The following is a 15,983-nucleotide window of genomic DNA, read 5'->3' on the forward strand; positions in this document are numbered from 1 at the left end:
CTTGGTTGATTCCTGAACTTGGTTCATAATCTCCCCTCCCACTTGTCCCTCACAAAAGATTTCTAAGTAGGGTGACTTTTAAAATATTTATTGAATCCAAGACAAAACAATAATCATAAATAAACATAAAATTACCAAGATTCCCACTCCCATATCATACTTACTAGGTACATTGTTAAACACAATCTTATCCAGTGTGACCAACAGTTTACACTTTGTTTTGTCAAGAAAAACTGAAAGTTTCATCTTTGCTTATTGAACAATTTTGCTTACTTTCCCTAGAATTTCCATCTGAAGTATATTAACCAATCAAATTTGAATTAGAAACCTATACTGCCATTTTGTATTGTTTGAATTAACTGGGAAGGCCTGGCCTACATTATGGAATAACTTAATTCAACAGCAGCTCTCTACTACTTTTGTTAAAGGAGTTTTTGAATGTCTCATATAAAAAAATAAAGATTTTTATAATTTTGACTATTTTCCAGGTCTTATTTACTGAGGAATCATTCACTAAATGTCTATTTTTCCTATCAACCAGGACAATAACCACATTGGCTCTGGGATGTTAATCATGGTGAATTACAAGAAACTGAAGCCCCAGCCTCCTCAGAGAGCGAAAAATCCCACACTTCTGTTGAATTCACAGATTTAGCACACTGAATCTAGATCACTTATTTTCTACCAAGAGTGAACAAATTTACATTTCCTACTACTTAGGAAGCTATAGCTTGAAAGATTAGCAGGATCATTTTTCAGTCACTAGTCTGAACATAAGAGACAGGTCACAAACTTGGGGTAGCTAAGTGTACTAATTATACCAGAAAAAAGCACTGATGAGTGCTTCCATAGGGATGAATTGGGATGCCACTGCTCATGTCAGTTTATTCACCTGAATATTTGCTAACCACATTAAGTTTAATGAGGCCTTGGGAAAATGCACACTAGGATTTCCAGGATATGGTTTCTACTAGACAACTGCTTACCAAATAACTTCAGCCTCAGTAATCTTGATTGGGAATTGCTTGTGTAAAACCCAAGTTCCTAACTAGAAATACTTTTCTCATGGTCTCTGTGTCTAAATATATTGGTGCTTTTAAATCATAACAGCTGCTAAAATCATCACATTATTGACTTATTATTTATGTAGGAGGCACAGAAGGTGATGAAAACAAGGAGCTACATGCATAATTAATATCCAAGTTGAACCTGTGGTTTAAGTGGAATAGGCAGGGAGTTCTTGCTGTTTTGCACTTTTCTTGATGACATATACAGAAAATTTTCATTGTAAATATATGGAGAAAATCCCTCAATTTTAATATCTTTGCATTCTTTTGTTTGGCATGTAAGCAATGTGCTTTATGTGCCTAGTAATGATTTTAATTCACCTGCCCATAATCCTAACACAGAGGGTAAGGTTATGAGACAGAGGGTAGGGTTCTGAGAATATAAATAAGCTCACAATTAGTTCTAGTAAACTTTACTAATTATTAAGGCAACTCTTCAAATGTCTTGAGGTCAACCTGGTGGAAAGAAACCGTGCTCCTCCTTAATGGCACTATGGGAGAACAGAAGATATGGTGGTCTGTTGGTTAGCACAGGCTAATGGCACTAATAACCTTCCAAGTAGGTAGTACTTAGGAAAAAACAGGCAACCATAACAGGGCCTTCCTGTGTTCTATACTTGGTCCTCTTAAAAGACTTGAAAATGTAAAAGTTTTAGGGTTTTCTGTTTTAAGTTCTTGGAATGAGTTTAGTTAGCGAATAGGACTGAAAGCTTTGCAATTTTCTAAAAACTGGGATAAAATATATTTTCTCATTTGATTTTCCTATTAAATTTGAACATGTGGAAAACCAGTGGCTTTGTAAACTTGTAAAGTTGGCTACCTAGACAGAAGAGCTCTACAACAGTCTCTCCGGTTGTTGACACACACTCAAACCAGTGCCAAAACAATCTTTATCTTAACTCAGAATGGCGTATGTTCAGAACTGCTACTGACCAAACAACATATTTTGATAATTGAATTTTCTTAAACCAAACACATTACTGTGGTATGCTCTTTGCTTGATGGCCTTCTGGCTATTTTATAGCTTTAAACACTTGCTTTTTTTCTCCCAGAAAACTCAAGAGACCCTAGAAAGTTTTCAAAGGGCAAAGTCTTTTTTTTTTTTTTTTTTTTTTTGGTTTTTCGAGACAGGGTTTCTCTGTAGCTTTTGGTTCCTGTCCTGGAACTAGCTCTTGTAGACCAGGCTGGCCTGGAACTCACAGAGATCCACCTGCCTCTGCCTCCTGAGTGCTGGGATTAAAGGTGTGCGCCACCACTGCCCGGCAAAGGGCAAAGTCTTATTACCTTGCTAAAAGCAAACACAACACAGTTCCTGAAGACATTGCTTCCAAGAAATACTCAAGTATCAGTAAGAAGAATAAATGCTTATGCTAACGTAAGGATAGAGCTATGGCACTATAAGATGAAAGGACAATGCCGCAGTAAGAGCAGAAGCATATCTAAGCTTTTACCTTCGCGTCTAGCTTCTTAAAAGCAAAAGGGTCTCTATATATATACCAATTTTCGGTATGCTAAAATTGTGTTCGGGGTTTATTTAACATCACAGAAAATATACAAACTAAGACAACAAAATGAACTGCTTTCGTTTGGAGAAATGGTCATGTGAGTCCTCCACCTGGCACCAATTTGAATCATCAGGGGTTAGGATGCAGAAGTCACCATGTTTTCAACATTTCAGCAATGTTAAGGAATTACTATTTCCAGATTTGTTGCCAGGTGTTTTTCAGAACCTGTAAGAAAAAATTTGGAGAAAGTCATTGTAAGTGAACTTCTTTTTTCTAAAACCCAAGAAAAAAAACAGCTACCCTCATAAAAAAAGAACAACAAAACTGGACTGAGGGAAGGGAGGAGGTGCTGAAGATCAAACACCATTGTTTGCCTGTGTCCTGTCTCCTCATTGTCCTTTGTAGCAGGGTTTCTCAGCCTCAGCATTACATGGAATTTTTCAGCCAAAGTGCTCTCTCAAAAAGAGAAAGATGCCCTGTGCATCATTATGGGATGTTCAGGAGCATCTCTGATCTCTAAGCACTAAATGACAGTGGCATACTACTTTCAAATGTTTTGTCAACATAAAATGCCTACAGAAACTGACAAATATAGTAGAGACAGGCAAGACTCCCCTATTTCACAACTACCTTCCTTTCTCTTTCTCATATGTATATGTGTGCACATGAGTGCAGTCATGAGCAAGAAGTTCAAACCAACCTCAAGTGTAAATCCTTAGGATGGCCATCTAACTAGGATTTGAGACTGGGTGTCTCACTGGGACCTGGAGCTCACTGATTAGGTTAGGCTGACTGGTCAGCAGGCTCCAAGGATCATCCTTGTCTCCACCTCCCCCAGTAAGATTACTAGAGTGTGCCACTGCACCCAACTTTTCAGGTGGGTTCTGGGGTTTGAAGTTGGCTGCTCATGCTTGTGCTTGGGTAGCAAGCACTTTACGAACTGAGCTACCTCTCCACTCCAAGAACTACTTATCTCTAATAGTGAGAAATAACATTGTGATGGGAGAAAGGAACCAAAACTCTTAAGACAAAAAGCCAATGTTTCAGCCACAACATGCATAAATAGAGTTTGTTCACATAAAATTACAGTTGTGGCTTCACATCCACTGGTATAAATTACTCAGTTGTAAAAACTGAATACAATTTGTAGTCTAGTTCACAGTAACATACTAAGAACAACTGCCTGGCTTTGTACTACAAAGTAAAAATGTAAGATGCAATCACCGAGGGAAACTGTGTGAAGGCTACAAGGTCCTTTGTATTATTTTCCCAACTTCTTATCAAACTATGATTGCTTCAAAGGTTAAAATAAAAATCCTGTAAAATCTTGCCCTGAGGTCAGTATTCAAGGCAAATGAGATACAATTAAGAGTACACAATGAAAGAACTTTTAGGAATACTTCTATTGCCACACTCTAAAACCAGTAATTTTCTCAAACCACAGAGAATGCCTTTTCTGACATAATTTGTAATAGTAAATTACTATGATTATAGTCCATATTTTTAATGAAGAAAATAGGATGTTTGGGATATATGGAAACAAAGGTAAAGTACAATATATTAAAAATCTAGTTTCCAACCATCTACAATCACTCCCAGTTTTGGTACAGTCCTTTAAAGTCTCAGTAGATACAATGAATATTTGCATTTTGGAAGTTTGGAAAGCACTACAAATACAGACTACAGTATAGTAAGACTGCTAATTATCATAAATGAGTTCACTGTTATATGTAAGCCTGTGCATGAGAATTATAAGACATGTGAGGTTAAAATGTAAAAATTCCAAAGACATTCCAACAGGTATTAGGACAATATGAAAGTAAAACTGCTTTCAGAGAATAGAATTGTTTATGAAATACAAAGATGGGAGTTTTGAAAACAAAACAATATTTATATAGCAAGTTTGGTCATATGGTTATTTATGAGGAAAGTGCACTTAAGATTCTTCTTACATGATGGATGAACAAGAAAGATAATGGTACTATACACTCTTCTTTAAAATGTAAAGAAACTGGTGCTGACAGGGACATCTACTACTTTAGATGGTTTGTAATACTCAACCATCAAAATATTCATTACAAGGGCTGGGACATAGCTCGGCTGGCATAGTGCATGCCTTGAATACATGAATCCCAAGTTTGATCTCCAGTATCTCAAAAGCAGAGTGCCGTACTGCATGCCTGTCATCTTAGCACAATGGAAAGTGGTAGCAGGAAGACCGGAAGTTCAAAGTCATCATCAGCTACATAAGGAGTTCAAGGCTAGACTGGGCTATATGAGACCTGGACACACATGGACACAGAGACACACATTCCAAAACAAACATTGGAGTAACATTTTATTGAAATACTTTGTATTTCCTCCATTTTGAAGGAATGGTTTGGAATAAAACCCTATATTAATTTCATCATCAGCAAAGGCTGAAAATAATTCAACAACTAAACAAATGTTTTGCAGCCTTACCCTATACCCAAAGGTGCTGACTACTGAAGGGTCAAGACAGCCTAGTGAAGATCAGGGTCTCAGAGAACATTACATTGTTAAAGGTTAAAGTTACGCACTTCAAATACAGAAGGACCTAGTTCTGTCCAGGTACCATTCAGTCAGCTCACCTTTTAAGGTGCCCCAGTGGATTTCTGTATCTGTTCCTTTAAGATTAGAATACTCTGCCTCTGCTCAGGAGGCAGCATGGCAATCTGGTCTGCAGTGAGTTGAAGGACCTGCATAATCAAAGCAGCCTGTGCAGAGGAGAGCAAGGTTGTGAGTTTCAATGATGTGTCAGAAAACCAAAAAAAACAGAAACAAAAAACAAAAACAAAACCCAAAATACACCACCAGCTTCTGTCCAAAAAAACTACTGTCATAGGCTATGAAGCAAAATGGGAAAAGGGAGGATTTTTCTCCCCCCCCCCACACTGCAAGCCAAAATAAAGAAAATGGTGAGAAAAGGCACAGTGAAGCACAAGATTAAATGAAAATACCTAAGATTAGATGATGTGATCCTGCATACTAAGATGGTATCTGTGAGCACTGTTTTGAGTTTCCCCTTTCACAAGGTTAATCCTTCCTATCAGACACAAGCTCCCAACAATAGCCAAGTATAACAACAGAAAAATATACTTGTGGTAAATCTGCTATTTTGTTTAAGTATCGGTAGAAAGGGGAGGCAGAAAGGAGCTTGGACTTTTAGGTCAGTTTGGCTTGCACAAAAAAACAATTGACATTTATAGATTAGTCTGAAATGTAAAATAAGTTGTCAATTATATTCACTTAAGAACTTAAGGTTCAGGTCCCCAAAATGCTCAGTCAAGATCATTAGAGTCCTAAGTTAGAGTAAACATCGCTTCCAAAGGGACTTTGAAGACCCAGGATCTTCATGGTAACTGTGAAAAGATCAAAAATACTAGATTTGTGCACGGGGAGACAGTGAGACAGTGTTGCTTACCTTCTCATGATCCTGGGGTGTGACTTGGCTCTGTCCAGGACTAAAGCCACCAGGTTGGTTTCCACCTTGCATGCTTGCTGCTTGAATGCCTGCTCCCTGCATGACTGGGACCTATGGGTAGAAAGAAAGAAGACAGCATACAGAATTCCTGATGTCCATGGAACCTCAATACAGTACCAATCTTGACACAGGTAAGAGTGAAAAGAGAATTAATGATCTAAAGATCAGCTTAGAGAGAATTTGGAAATTAATAAAATGAGAAATGAAAAGGGGGACATAACCACAGACACAGAGGAAATTCAGAGAATCATTAGATCTTACTACAAAAGCCTGTATGCCACAAAACTGGAAAATGTTAAAGAAATGGACACTTTTTTAGATGAATACCATATACCAAAGTTAAACCAGGACCAGGTAAACAACCTAAATAGACCTGTGAGTCGCGAAGAATTAGAAGCTGTTATCAAAAACCTCCCTTCCAAAAAAAGTCCAAGACCAGATGGTTTCAATGCGGAATTCTACCAGAACTTCCAAGAAGACCTAATACCTATACTCCTTAAGGTATTTCACAATATAGAAACAGAAGAGTCATTGCCAAATTCCTTTTATGAAGCTACAGTAACTCTGATACCAAAACTACACAAAGACTCAACCAAGAAAGAGAATTACAGGCCAATCTCACTCATGAATATCGATGCAAAAATCCTCAACAAAATACTGGCAAACCGAATCCAAGAACACATTAGAAAAATTATCCATTATGATCAAGTAGGCTTCATCCCAGAGATGCAGGGCTGGTTCAACATATGAAAATCTATCAATGTAATCCATCATATAAATAAACTGAAAGAAAAAAAACATATGATAGTTTCATTAGATGCTGAAAAAGCATTTGACAAAATTCAACATCCCTTTATGATAAAAGTCTTGGAGAGATTAGGGATACAGGGTCATACCTAAATATAATTAAAGCTATTTACAGCAAGCCGACAGCTAACATCAAATTAAACGGAGAGAAACTTAAAGCCATCCCACTAAAATCAGGAACACGCCAAGGCTGTCCACTCTCCCCATACCTCTTCAATATAGTTCTTGAAGTCTTAGCAATAGCAATAAGACAACATAAGGGGATCAAGGGGATTCGAATCGGAAAGGAAGAAGTTAAACTTGCGTTATTTGCAGATCATATGATAGTGTACTTAAGCGACCCCAAAAACTCCACCAAAGAACTTCTACAGCTGATAAATACCTTTAGTAATGTGGCAGGATACAAGATCAACTCCAAAAAATCAGTTGCCCTCTTATACACAAAGGATATGGAAGCAGAGAGGGAAATAAGAGAATCATCACCTTTCACGATAGCCACAAACAGCATAAAATATCTTGGGGTAACTCTAACCAAGGAAGTGAAAGATCTATTTGACAAGAACTTTAAGTCTTTGAAGAAAGAAATTGAAGAGGATACCAGAAAATGGAAGGATCTCCCTTGCTCTTGGATTGGGAGGATCAACATAGTAAAAATGGCAATTCTACCAAAGGCAATCTATAGATTCAATGCAATCCCCATCAAGGTCCCATCAAAATTCTTCACAGATCTTGAGAGGACAATAATCAACTCTATATGGAAAAACAAAAAACCCAGGATAGCCAAAACAATCTTATACAATAAAGGATCGTCTGGAGGCATTACCATACCTGACGTCAAACTCTTACAGAGCTACAGTAATGAAAACAGCGTGGTACTGGCATAAAAACAGAGCAGTCGACCAATGGAATCGTATAGAAGACCCGGATTTTAACCCACAACACCTAATTTTCGATAAAGGAGCTAAAAGTGTACAATGGAAGAAAGAAAGCATCTTCAACAAATGGTGCTGGCACAACTGGATGTCAACCTGTAGAAGAATGAAAATAGACCCATATCTATCACCATGCACAAAACTCAAGTCCAAATGGATCAAAGACCTCAATATCAATCTGAACACACTCAACCTGATAGAAGAGAAAATGGGAAGTACCCTACAACATATGGGCACAGGAGATCGCTTCCTATGTATAACCCCAGCAGCACAGACATTAAGGGCAACATTGAATAAATGGGACCTCCTGAAACTAAGAAGCTTCTGTAAAGCAAAGGACACTGTCACCAAGACAAAAAGGCACCCTACTGACTGGGAGAAGATCTTCACCAATCCCGCAACAGACAAAGGTCTGATCTCCAAAATATATAAAGAACTCAAGAAACTAGACTTTAAAAGGATAATTAACCCAATTAAAAAATGGGGCACTGAACTGAACAGAGAATTCTCAACAGAAGAAGTTCTAATGGCCAAAAGATACTTAAGGTCATGCTCAACCTCCTTAGCGATCAGAGAAATGCAAATCAAAACAACTTTGAGATATCATCTTACACCTGTCAGAATGGCTAAAATCAAAAACACCAAGGATAGCCTTTGCTGGAGAGGTTGTGGAGAAAGGGGTACACTCATCCATTGCTGGTGGGAATGCAAACTTGTGCAACCACTTTGGAAATCAGTGTGGCGGTTTCTCAGAAAAATTGGGATCAACCTACCCCTGGACCCAGCAATACCACTCTTGGGAATATACCCAAGAGATCCCTTATCATATGACAAAAGCATTTGTTCAACTATGTTCATAGCAGCATTATTTGTAATAGCCAGAACCTGGAAGCATCCTAGGTGTCCTTCAATGGAAGAATGGATGAAGAAAGTGTGGAATATATACACATTAGAGTACTACTCTGCGGTAAAAAACAATGACTTCTCGAATTTTGCATGCAAATGGATGGAAATAGAAAATACTATCCTAAGTGAGGTAACCCAGACCCAAAAAGAAGATCATGGGATGTACTCACTCATAATTGGTTTCTAGCCATGGATAGGGGGCCACTGAGTCTATAATTTGTGGTCCTAAAGAAGCTAACAAGAGGGCAAACCCAAGGAAAAACATATAGTTATCCTCCTGGCTCTGGGAAATAGACAAGATTGCCGGGCAAAAAATTGGAATCTTGGGGGTAGGGTGGGATGGGGGTAAGGGGAGATGGAGAGAGAAAAGTGTGAAGGAGAGGATGAGGGGAACTTGGGGAAACGGGATGATTGGGGATATAGGAAGGTTGGATAGGGGAGCAGGGAAACTCATATCTTAGTAAGGGAGCCACCTAAGGGTTGGCAAGAGACTTGAACTTGGAGTGGCTACCAGATGCCCAGGGCAATGTTCCCAGTAAGTTCCTTGGGCACCTGAGGATAGGGAACCTGAAATGAACCTATTCTATAGCCATACTGATGAATATCTTGCATATCACCATAGAACCTTCATCTAGCGATGGATGGAGATAGATACAGAGACCCACACTGGAGCACCGGACTGAGCTCCCAAGGTCCTAATGAGGAGCAGAAGGAGGGAGAACATGTACAACGAAGTCAGGACCACGAGGGGTGCACCCACCCACTGAGACAGTGGGGCCGATCTATTGGGAGCTCACCAAGGCCAGCTGGACTGTGACTGAAAATGCATGGGATAAAACCGGACTCTCTGAACATGGCGGACAATGAGAGCTGACGAGAGGCCAAGGACAATGGCACGGGGTTTTGATCCTACTTCATGTTCTGGCTTTGTGGGAGCCTAGACAGTTTGGATGGTCACCTTCCTAGATCTGGATGGAGGGGGGAGGACCTTGGACTTTCCACAGGGCAGGGAACCCTGACTGCTCTTGGGACTGGAGAGGGAGGAGAAGAGGAGTGGGGGGAGGGGGAGAGAGGAGGGAGGAGGGGGAGGGAAATGGGAGGCGGGGAGGAGGCGAAAAATTTTTTTTCAATAAAAAAAAAGTTGAAAAAAAAGATCAGCTTATACTGTTAGCAAAATCAGAAGTTAGTGTTTAATCAAAGACCTACTAGCATACACATTCTTGCATATTACAGGTCCATCATCATAACAAATAATACACACTGCAGGAAGGGGACATTAAATTAGCAAAATTTAGCCAAATAAGCATAGGGAAAACTATGAGCACTTGAGAAATTAATGCTCAGAGTAAACACAAGTGAAGTCAGCAGACTTTACATAACTGTATTCTGGGAAGTGATGTTCACAAGACTACTACTGCCTACCTCTATTTCAAGTAAACACTAGTAGTTATTTTCAAAGGGCTCTATTCAATAAAACAGATGGAGACAGAAAGGAGATAGGAAGGTCTCTGGGGAAAAGAGAATAATAGCCCAATATTTGCCTTTTAGAGATTTCTTAAAAGCAAAAACTATGCATATTCCTTTTAATGCTCAGATAACTAATGGTAGTGATTTTTTTAAGCCTCTTCTTCCTTTTTTTTTCAAGCAGTGTTTTTCTGTAGCTTTGGAGCCTGTCTTGGAACTCCCTCTGGAGACCAGACTGGCCTCAAACTCACAGAGATCCACCTGTTTCTGCCTCCTGAGTGCTACGATTAAAGGCGTGTGCCAACATTGCCTGGCTCACTTGTTTTTATTTTATGTGTATGAGTTTTTTGCCTGCATGTATATCTGTGTACCACATGTATGCCTAGTCCCCATGGAGGCCAGAAGAGGGTGCTGGATCCTCTGGAACTGGAATCACAGAAGGTTATGATCCATCTGTATGGGTGCTGAGAACCAAACCAGGTCCCATATAATACCAAGTGCTTTTAACCACTGAACTATCTCTCCAGCCTTTTTATTTTTCTTAGAGCTTTCTATAGAAAGTATTTTGCAATTGTGTCCTGCTTAATACAAACCAAAAAATTATTACTCAAGTTAGAACAAAACACAGTTAATAGCATACTTATTGGCATTTGGAATGGTTAGTGAGCCCAATCCTTTGGAAGACAACCAAAACCCAAGGAAAATGCCTCTATGCACCTACTGTAACTAATTAGATGTGCTTTACATGTGTATGATGCTCACACTCAGGTTCTTAAGCAGAGTTTAGGTTCTTTTTTCTGGTTATTTTCAAGACAAGGTTTCTCCATATATCTCTGGTTGTCCTGGAACTAGCTTTTATAGACCAGGCTGGCCTCAAACTCAGAGATCTGCCTGCCTCTGCCTCCCTGAGTGCTGGGACTAAAGGCGTGTGTGACCACTGCTCTACTATTAGTCATTTTTATTGCATATAATTTTTTAACAAATTTGTTACCTGCTTTCTCAGATTATAACCAGGGAAGTATAGAAGAAATATACAGAAACATGTGTCAGGAATAGATGATATGTGAATAGATGTAACAATGTGAAGAACCAGGTGATAGTCCATCAGTAAAAGGGGCAGGTACACCACAGGATAAAACTATGTTATAACATAAATAATAACAGACCTATTTCCATGTCGATTTTGAATAATCAAAAATGATTTAAGTATTTTTGCAATTTACTTAAGAAAACAGGAAGCATAAAATACATTCAGAGAGTTGTGCTGGTGAAGGGTCGCTATGGCGGACAATGAGGGCTGCTGAGAAGCCAAGGACAATGGCACTGGGTTTTGATCCTACTGCATGAACTGGCTTTGTGGGAGCCTAGCCTGTTTGGATGCTCACCTTCCTAGCCCTGGATGGAGGGGGGAGGACCTTGGACTTCCCACAGGGCAGGGAACCCTGACTGCTCTTTGGACTGGAGAGGGAGGAAGAGAGGAGTGGGTGGTGGGGAGTGGGGAGGGAAAAGGGAGGCGGGGGAGGCGGAAATTTTTAATAATAATAATAATAAAACCAAGGGCAACACAATAACATACAGTAAAAAAAATTAAAAAAGAGGGAAAAATACATTCAGTCCATCCTTTTTCACTAAAACAGCTCAAACAACTTTTAGAATAGTTCTTTCATCTGGTGTGGTGGTTTGAATAAGAATGGCCCTCACGGGCTCATATATTTGAATGCTTACTTACCTTGGAGTGACACTATTTGAAAGGATTAAGATGTGTGGCATTGTTGGAGGAAGTGTATCACTGCAGGTAGGGAGCTTTGAGGTTTCAAAAGTTCATGTTAAACTCAGTATCTCCCTCTGCCCTTGGATCAGGATGTAGCTCTCATCTACTTCTCCAGCACCATGCATTGCATGTCTGCTGCCATGCTTCCCACCATGAAAATAATGGGGCTAAACTTCCCAAACTGTAAGCCAGCTAAGACCTGTTGTTGTCATGTTGGGTGGTGATAGCTCACTCCTTTAATCCCAGCACTCTGGAGGCAGAGGCAGGCAAATCTCTGTGAGTTCGAGTCAGCCTAGTCTACAGAGCAAGTTCCAGGACAGGCTCAAAAGAAAAAATAAGAGGAGGTTGTTGTGGTCATTGTGTCTCTTCACAGTAATATAAAAGTGGCTATGACATAACTTGGTACCAGGGACTGGGGTATTGCTGTAGCAGGCTGTTTGTTGGTGGAATATGGAAGCCTCTGAACTAGAAAAGGGGTTGGGGGCTGTTCTTGTATGATGACATAGAGAGGCCATTGTGTGAAACTGTGAAAGTAAAGCCTGGATTTCACTGGAGACTCCTAAGATGTTAGAGATGCCAGAGTCATGGGATATCTGCCAAAAAAAGTTGCAGATTGGGTGTGGATCCAGCCCAAGAGAGAAATGTGCTGCAGTCAACAAAGTGGAAAGGAGCTGGAGATCTGAAGAGCATTTTGACATCAGACATGGAGATCCAGAGTTTGGAGTTTGCCCAGCTGATTTTCAGTCTTGCTTTGGTCCAGCATTTTCATACTATGCGTCCTTTCCTCCCTTTTGAAATGGTAATGTGTCAGTGTATGTTGGAATTGTGTGATTGACCTTTTTATTTTTATTTTATGGGTTTATAGTTAAGAGATTGTCATGAGTCTCAGATGAGACTTTGAACTTTTGGACAGTATTGAGACTGTGATGGAATATGGTGACTTTTGAAGTTGGAGCCAGGTGGTGGTAGAATGCATTTTTGTATTATGATATAGCTATAAGTTAATCAGAGCCAGGGAGTCAAATGTGGTAGTATGAGTAAAAATGGCCCCCACAGACTCACATGGTTGAATGCTTATTTATCAGGGAGTTGCACTATTTCAGGTTTAGGAAGCAGGTCACTGGGAGATAGGCTTTGAGGTTTCGAACACCCATGCCAAGCCCAGTATCTCCCTTTCTGCTTATAGATCAGGATGTAGCTCTCATCTACTTCTCCAGCACCATGCATGCCATGCCTGCTGTTGATGTAGGTGGGTCTTCTATCTATCTGTTGCTTTCATTGGTTAATTAATAAAGAAAACTGCTTGGCCTGATAGGTCAGAACATAGGTAGGCGGGGAAGACAGAACAGAATGCTGGGAGGAAGGCAGTGAGGCAGATGCGATGAAGCTCCGGCCCAAGATAGACGTAGATTAGAATCTTCCTGGTAAGACACCACCTTGTGGTGCTACACACATTAATAGAAATGGGTTAATCAAGATGTGAGAGTTAGCCAGTAAGAGGCTAGATATAATGGACCAGGCAGTGTTTAAATGAATACAGTTTGTGTGTTGTTATTTCGGGGCATAAGCTAGCCATGTGGAAGCTGGGGAGGACAAAAAGCAGGCCTGCCCACAGCTCCTTCTACATGCTGTTATGCTTCCCACCATAATTGAACTAAAACTCTGAAACTGTAAGCAAGCCCTCAATTAAATGCTATCTCTTGTAGGAGTTGCCATTGTCCCCTGTCCCTTTCTGAATGGAGATGGAGGAGTGCATAGGGAGGGTAGATGGGAAAGGGGGACAGGACAAAAGGAGGGAGGGGAAACTGGATGGGATGTAAAATAAATGAAAAAAATGTTATTTAAATAAAAAAAAAGAGTTGCAATTTTCATTGTGTTTCTTCACAGCAACAGTAACTAAGACATCTGGAATACTCACTCTCATGCATCAGCTCTTTTCTCAAGACACTGGGGACATGAAGCAACGGCACATAAAGGATGCTATCTATATTAATACTTAGTTCAGGGACTTGCATAAACCTTAATAATTATGGATATGAACAACCTCTGGGTACAGTCACTTAGGAATTTACTAATACTGATTTATACCAATCTGAGACACTGTAGTATAAAATAACTACCCCAAATGGCCAGTTGAAGTTTCTAGGAATATCTGTACTAGGCAGATAAATACTAGTAAGACTGGTCAAATACCTTGGTTGGCCTAAGACAATCCCAGTTTATGTTTTTTTTCCCTCAGGGTAAATTATTAACACTTTCATTCTTGAATGTTTTCTTCTTTGTATGACAAATTATATAACCACCCTATAACAACAAGTCTTTTAGCTACATGCTTCTAACTGTCTGGACTGGAGTTAAATTTAAAATCTAATTTAAAGGGATATGAAGGCCATATTAAGTTTAAAAAAAACAAAGATCATAAAAAGGATAACAGTAGAAAGCTACACTAAAAATATCAGATAAGCAAAATATGGTGGTGCATGCCTTCAACTCCAGCACTCCTGAGACAGGGGCAGGCAAATCTCAGTGAGTTCAAGGCCAGCCCAGTATACATAGTGAGTTTCAGGTCAGCCAGGGCTACATGAAAAGACTTTGTTTCAAAAAAACAATCTAATAAAGGCAATTGTCTATCACAAGTGAAAGATACAGAAGAGGAAGTTGAGGTTCCTAACATAACACTTTTATAGATGGCTGGGATGTATTATTTATATAATTATTGACTATATTGCTAAAAATGTAAAAATGTATCAATTTTTTTTATTCTTTTTTAATTAAAATTTCCAACTGCTCCCCATTTCCCATTTCCCTCCCCCTCCTCCCACATATTGCCCCCTCCCCCCGCTCCCCTCCCCCTATCCCCACTCCACTTCTCCTCCCACTAGTCCACTCCCCCTCCCTCTCGATACTGAAGAGCAGTCCAAATTCCCTGCTCTACAGGAAGACCAAGGTCCTCCCACTTCTATCTAGGTCCAGGAAGGTGAGCATCCAAACAGGCTACGCTCCCACAAAGCCAGTTCATGTATTAGGATCGAAACCTAGTGCCATTGTCCTTGGCTTCTCATCAGCCTTCATTGTTGAAACTGGACTCTCTGAAAAAGTATCAATTTTAAGTTCTTATTTTCTCTGCCTTGAATCTAACTGACCTTACAGACTTTTAATAAAAACTATATTGGGCTGGGGGTATAGCTCAGTGGTAGATTATTCAGCATTTGTGAGGTTCTAGGTTGAGTCTTAGCATCACAAAATCAAATAAAAAACTCTAGCATTAGAAAGTAATGAATTCAAATACTAACAGAAGAAGGAGCAAGACATCAGCCATCATTTTCAATGTCTTTCTCCATAGAATGGTCAGTAGAATTACATAAGCACATTGTATAGTTACTTGGTGCCTCTTTCCTCAGCTAGTATGTCAAGACTTTGATGTTCATACTACTATATCCCTAGTACTATGATTGTATTCAGAAGATGCTCAATAAGTATTGAAAAGATCTATAAAAATGTGTTATGAGACTATTGACCATAGAGCATGCAATAAAAATCAAAGCCCACAAACACATTTTTAAAAGCAAAACCTGAAATACAAAAGAAAATACATTTTTATTCTATATATAACAAAAAAAGCCACATTTTTATCTCAAATTAGGGAGGATCAGGCAAACAGCAACATACAGAGACACATCTATAGATGCAAATAAGACAGAGAAGCAGAATAGACAAGCAAGCTGTATTTCTTGCTCCGTTATTTTTTTAGTTAGGTGAATTTGGCCAAGTTACCAGACTTAGGTAGACGGGGAAAATTAAACGGAATGCTGGGAGGAAGAAAGCAGAGTCAGAGAGATGCCAAGGATCCTCTGCCTGAGATGGACACCAGTAGAATCTTGCCAGTAAGCCACTGACACATGGCGATATACAGATGAATAGAAATGGGTTAAATCAAGATGTGAGAGTTAGCCAATAAGAGGCTAGAACTAATGAACCAAGCAGTGATTTAATTAATACAACTTCTGTGTTGTTATTTTGGGACTA

At 39.5% G+C, this 15,983-nt stretch overlaps 1 protein-coding gene across 3 annotated transcripts in view; it reads right to left on the reverse strand.

Annotated features, from left to right (window-relative positions):
• Positions 1-56: 56 nt before the first annotated feature.
• Cstf2 (cleavage stimulation factor subunit 2) overlaps positions 57-15,983 on the reverse strand; it is a 41,287-nt gene continuing 25,360 nt past the window's right edge. For 2 of the 3 annotated variants that reach the window (XM_057759355.1, XM_057759356.1), the window contains 3 exons: positions 6,018-6,128; positions 5,185-5,310; positions 58-2,797 (listed from right to left, as the gene is read on the reverse strand). In XM_057759355.1, the coding sequence (XP_057615338.1) occupies positions 5,188-5,310; positions 6,018-6,128 (234 nt within the window). In that variant the 3' untranslated portion in view covers positions 58-2,797; positions 5,185-5,187. Of the gene's footprint in view, positions 2,798-5,184; positions 5,311-6,017; positions 6,129-15,983 lie in introns of all 3 variants that reach the window. The other variant, XM_057759357.1, reaches the window with a different exon arrangement.

The sequence above is a fragment of the Chionomys nivalis genome, chromosome X, assembly GCF_950005125.1.
Source record: "Chionomys nivalis chromosome X, mChiNiv1.1, whole genome shotgun sequence".
Classification (NCBI taxonomy): Eukaryota; Metazoa; Chordata; class Mammalia; order Rodentia; family Cricetidae; genus Chionomys; species Chionomys nivalis.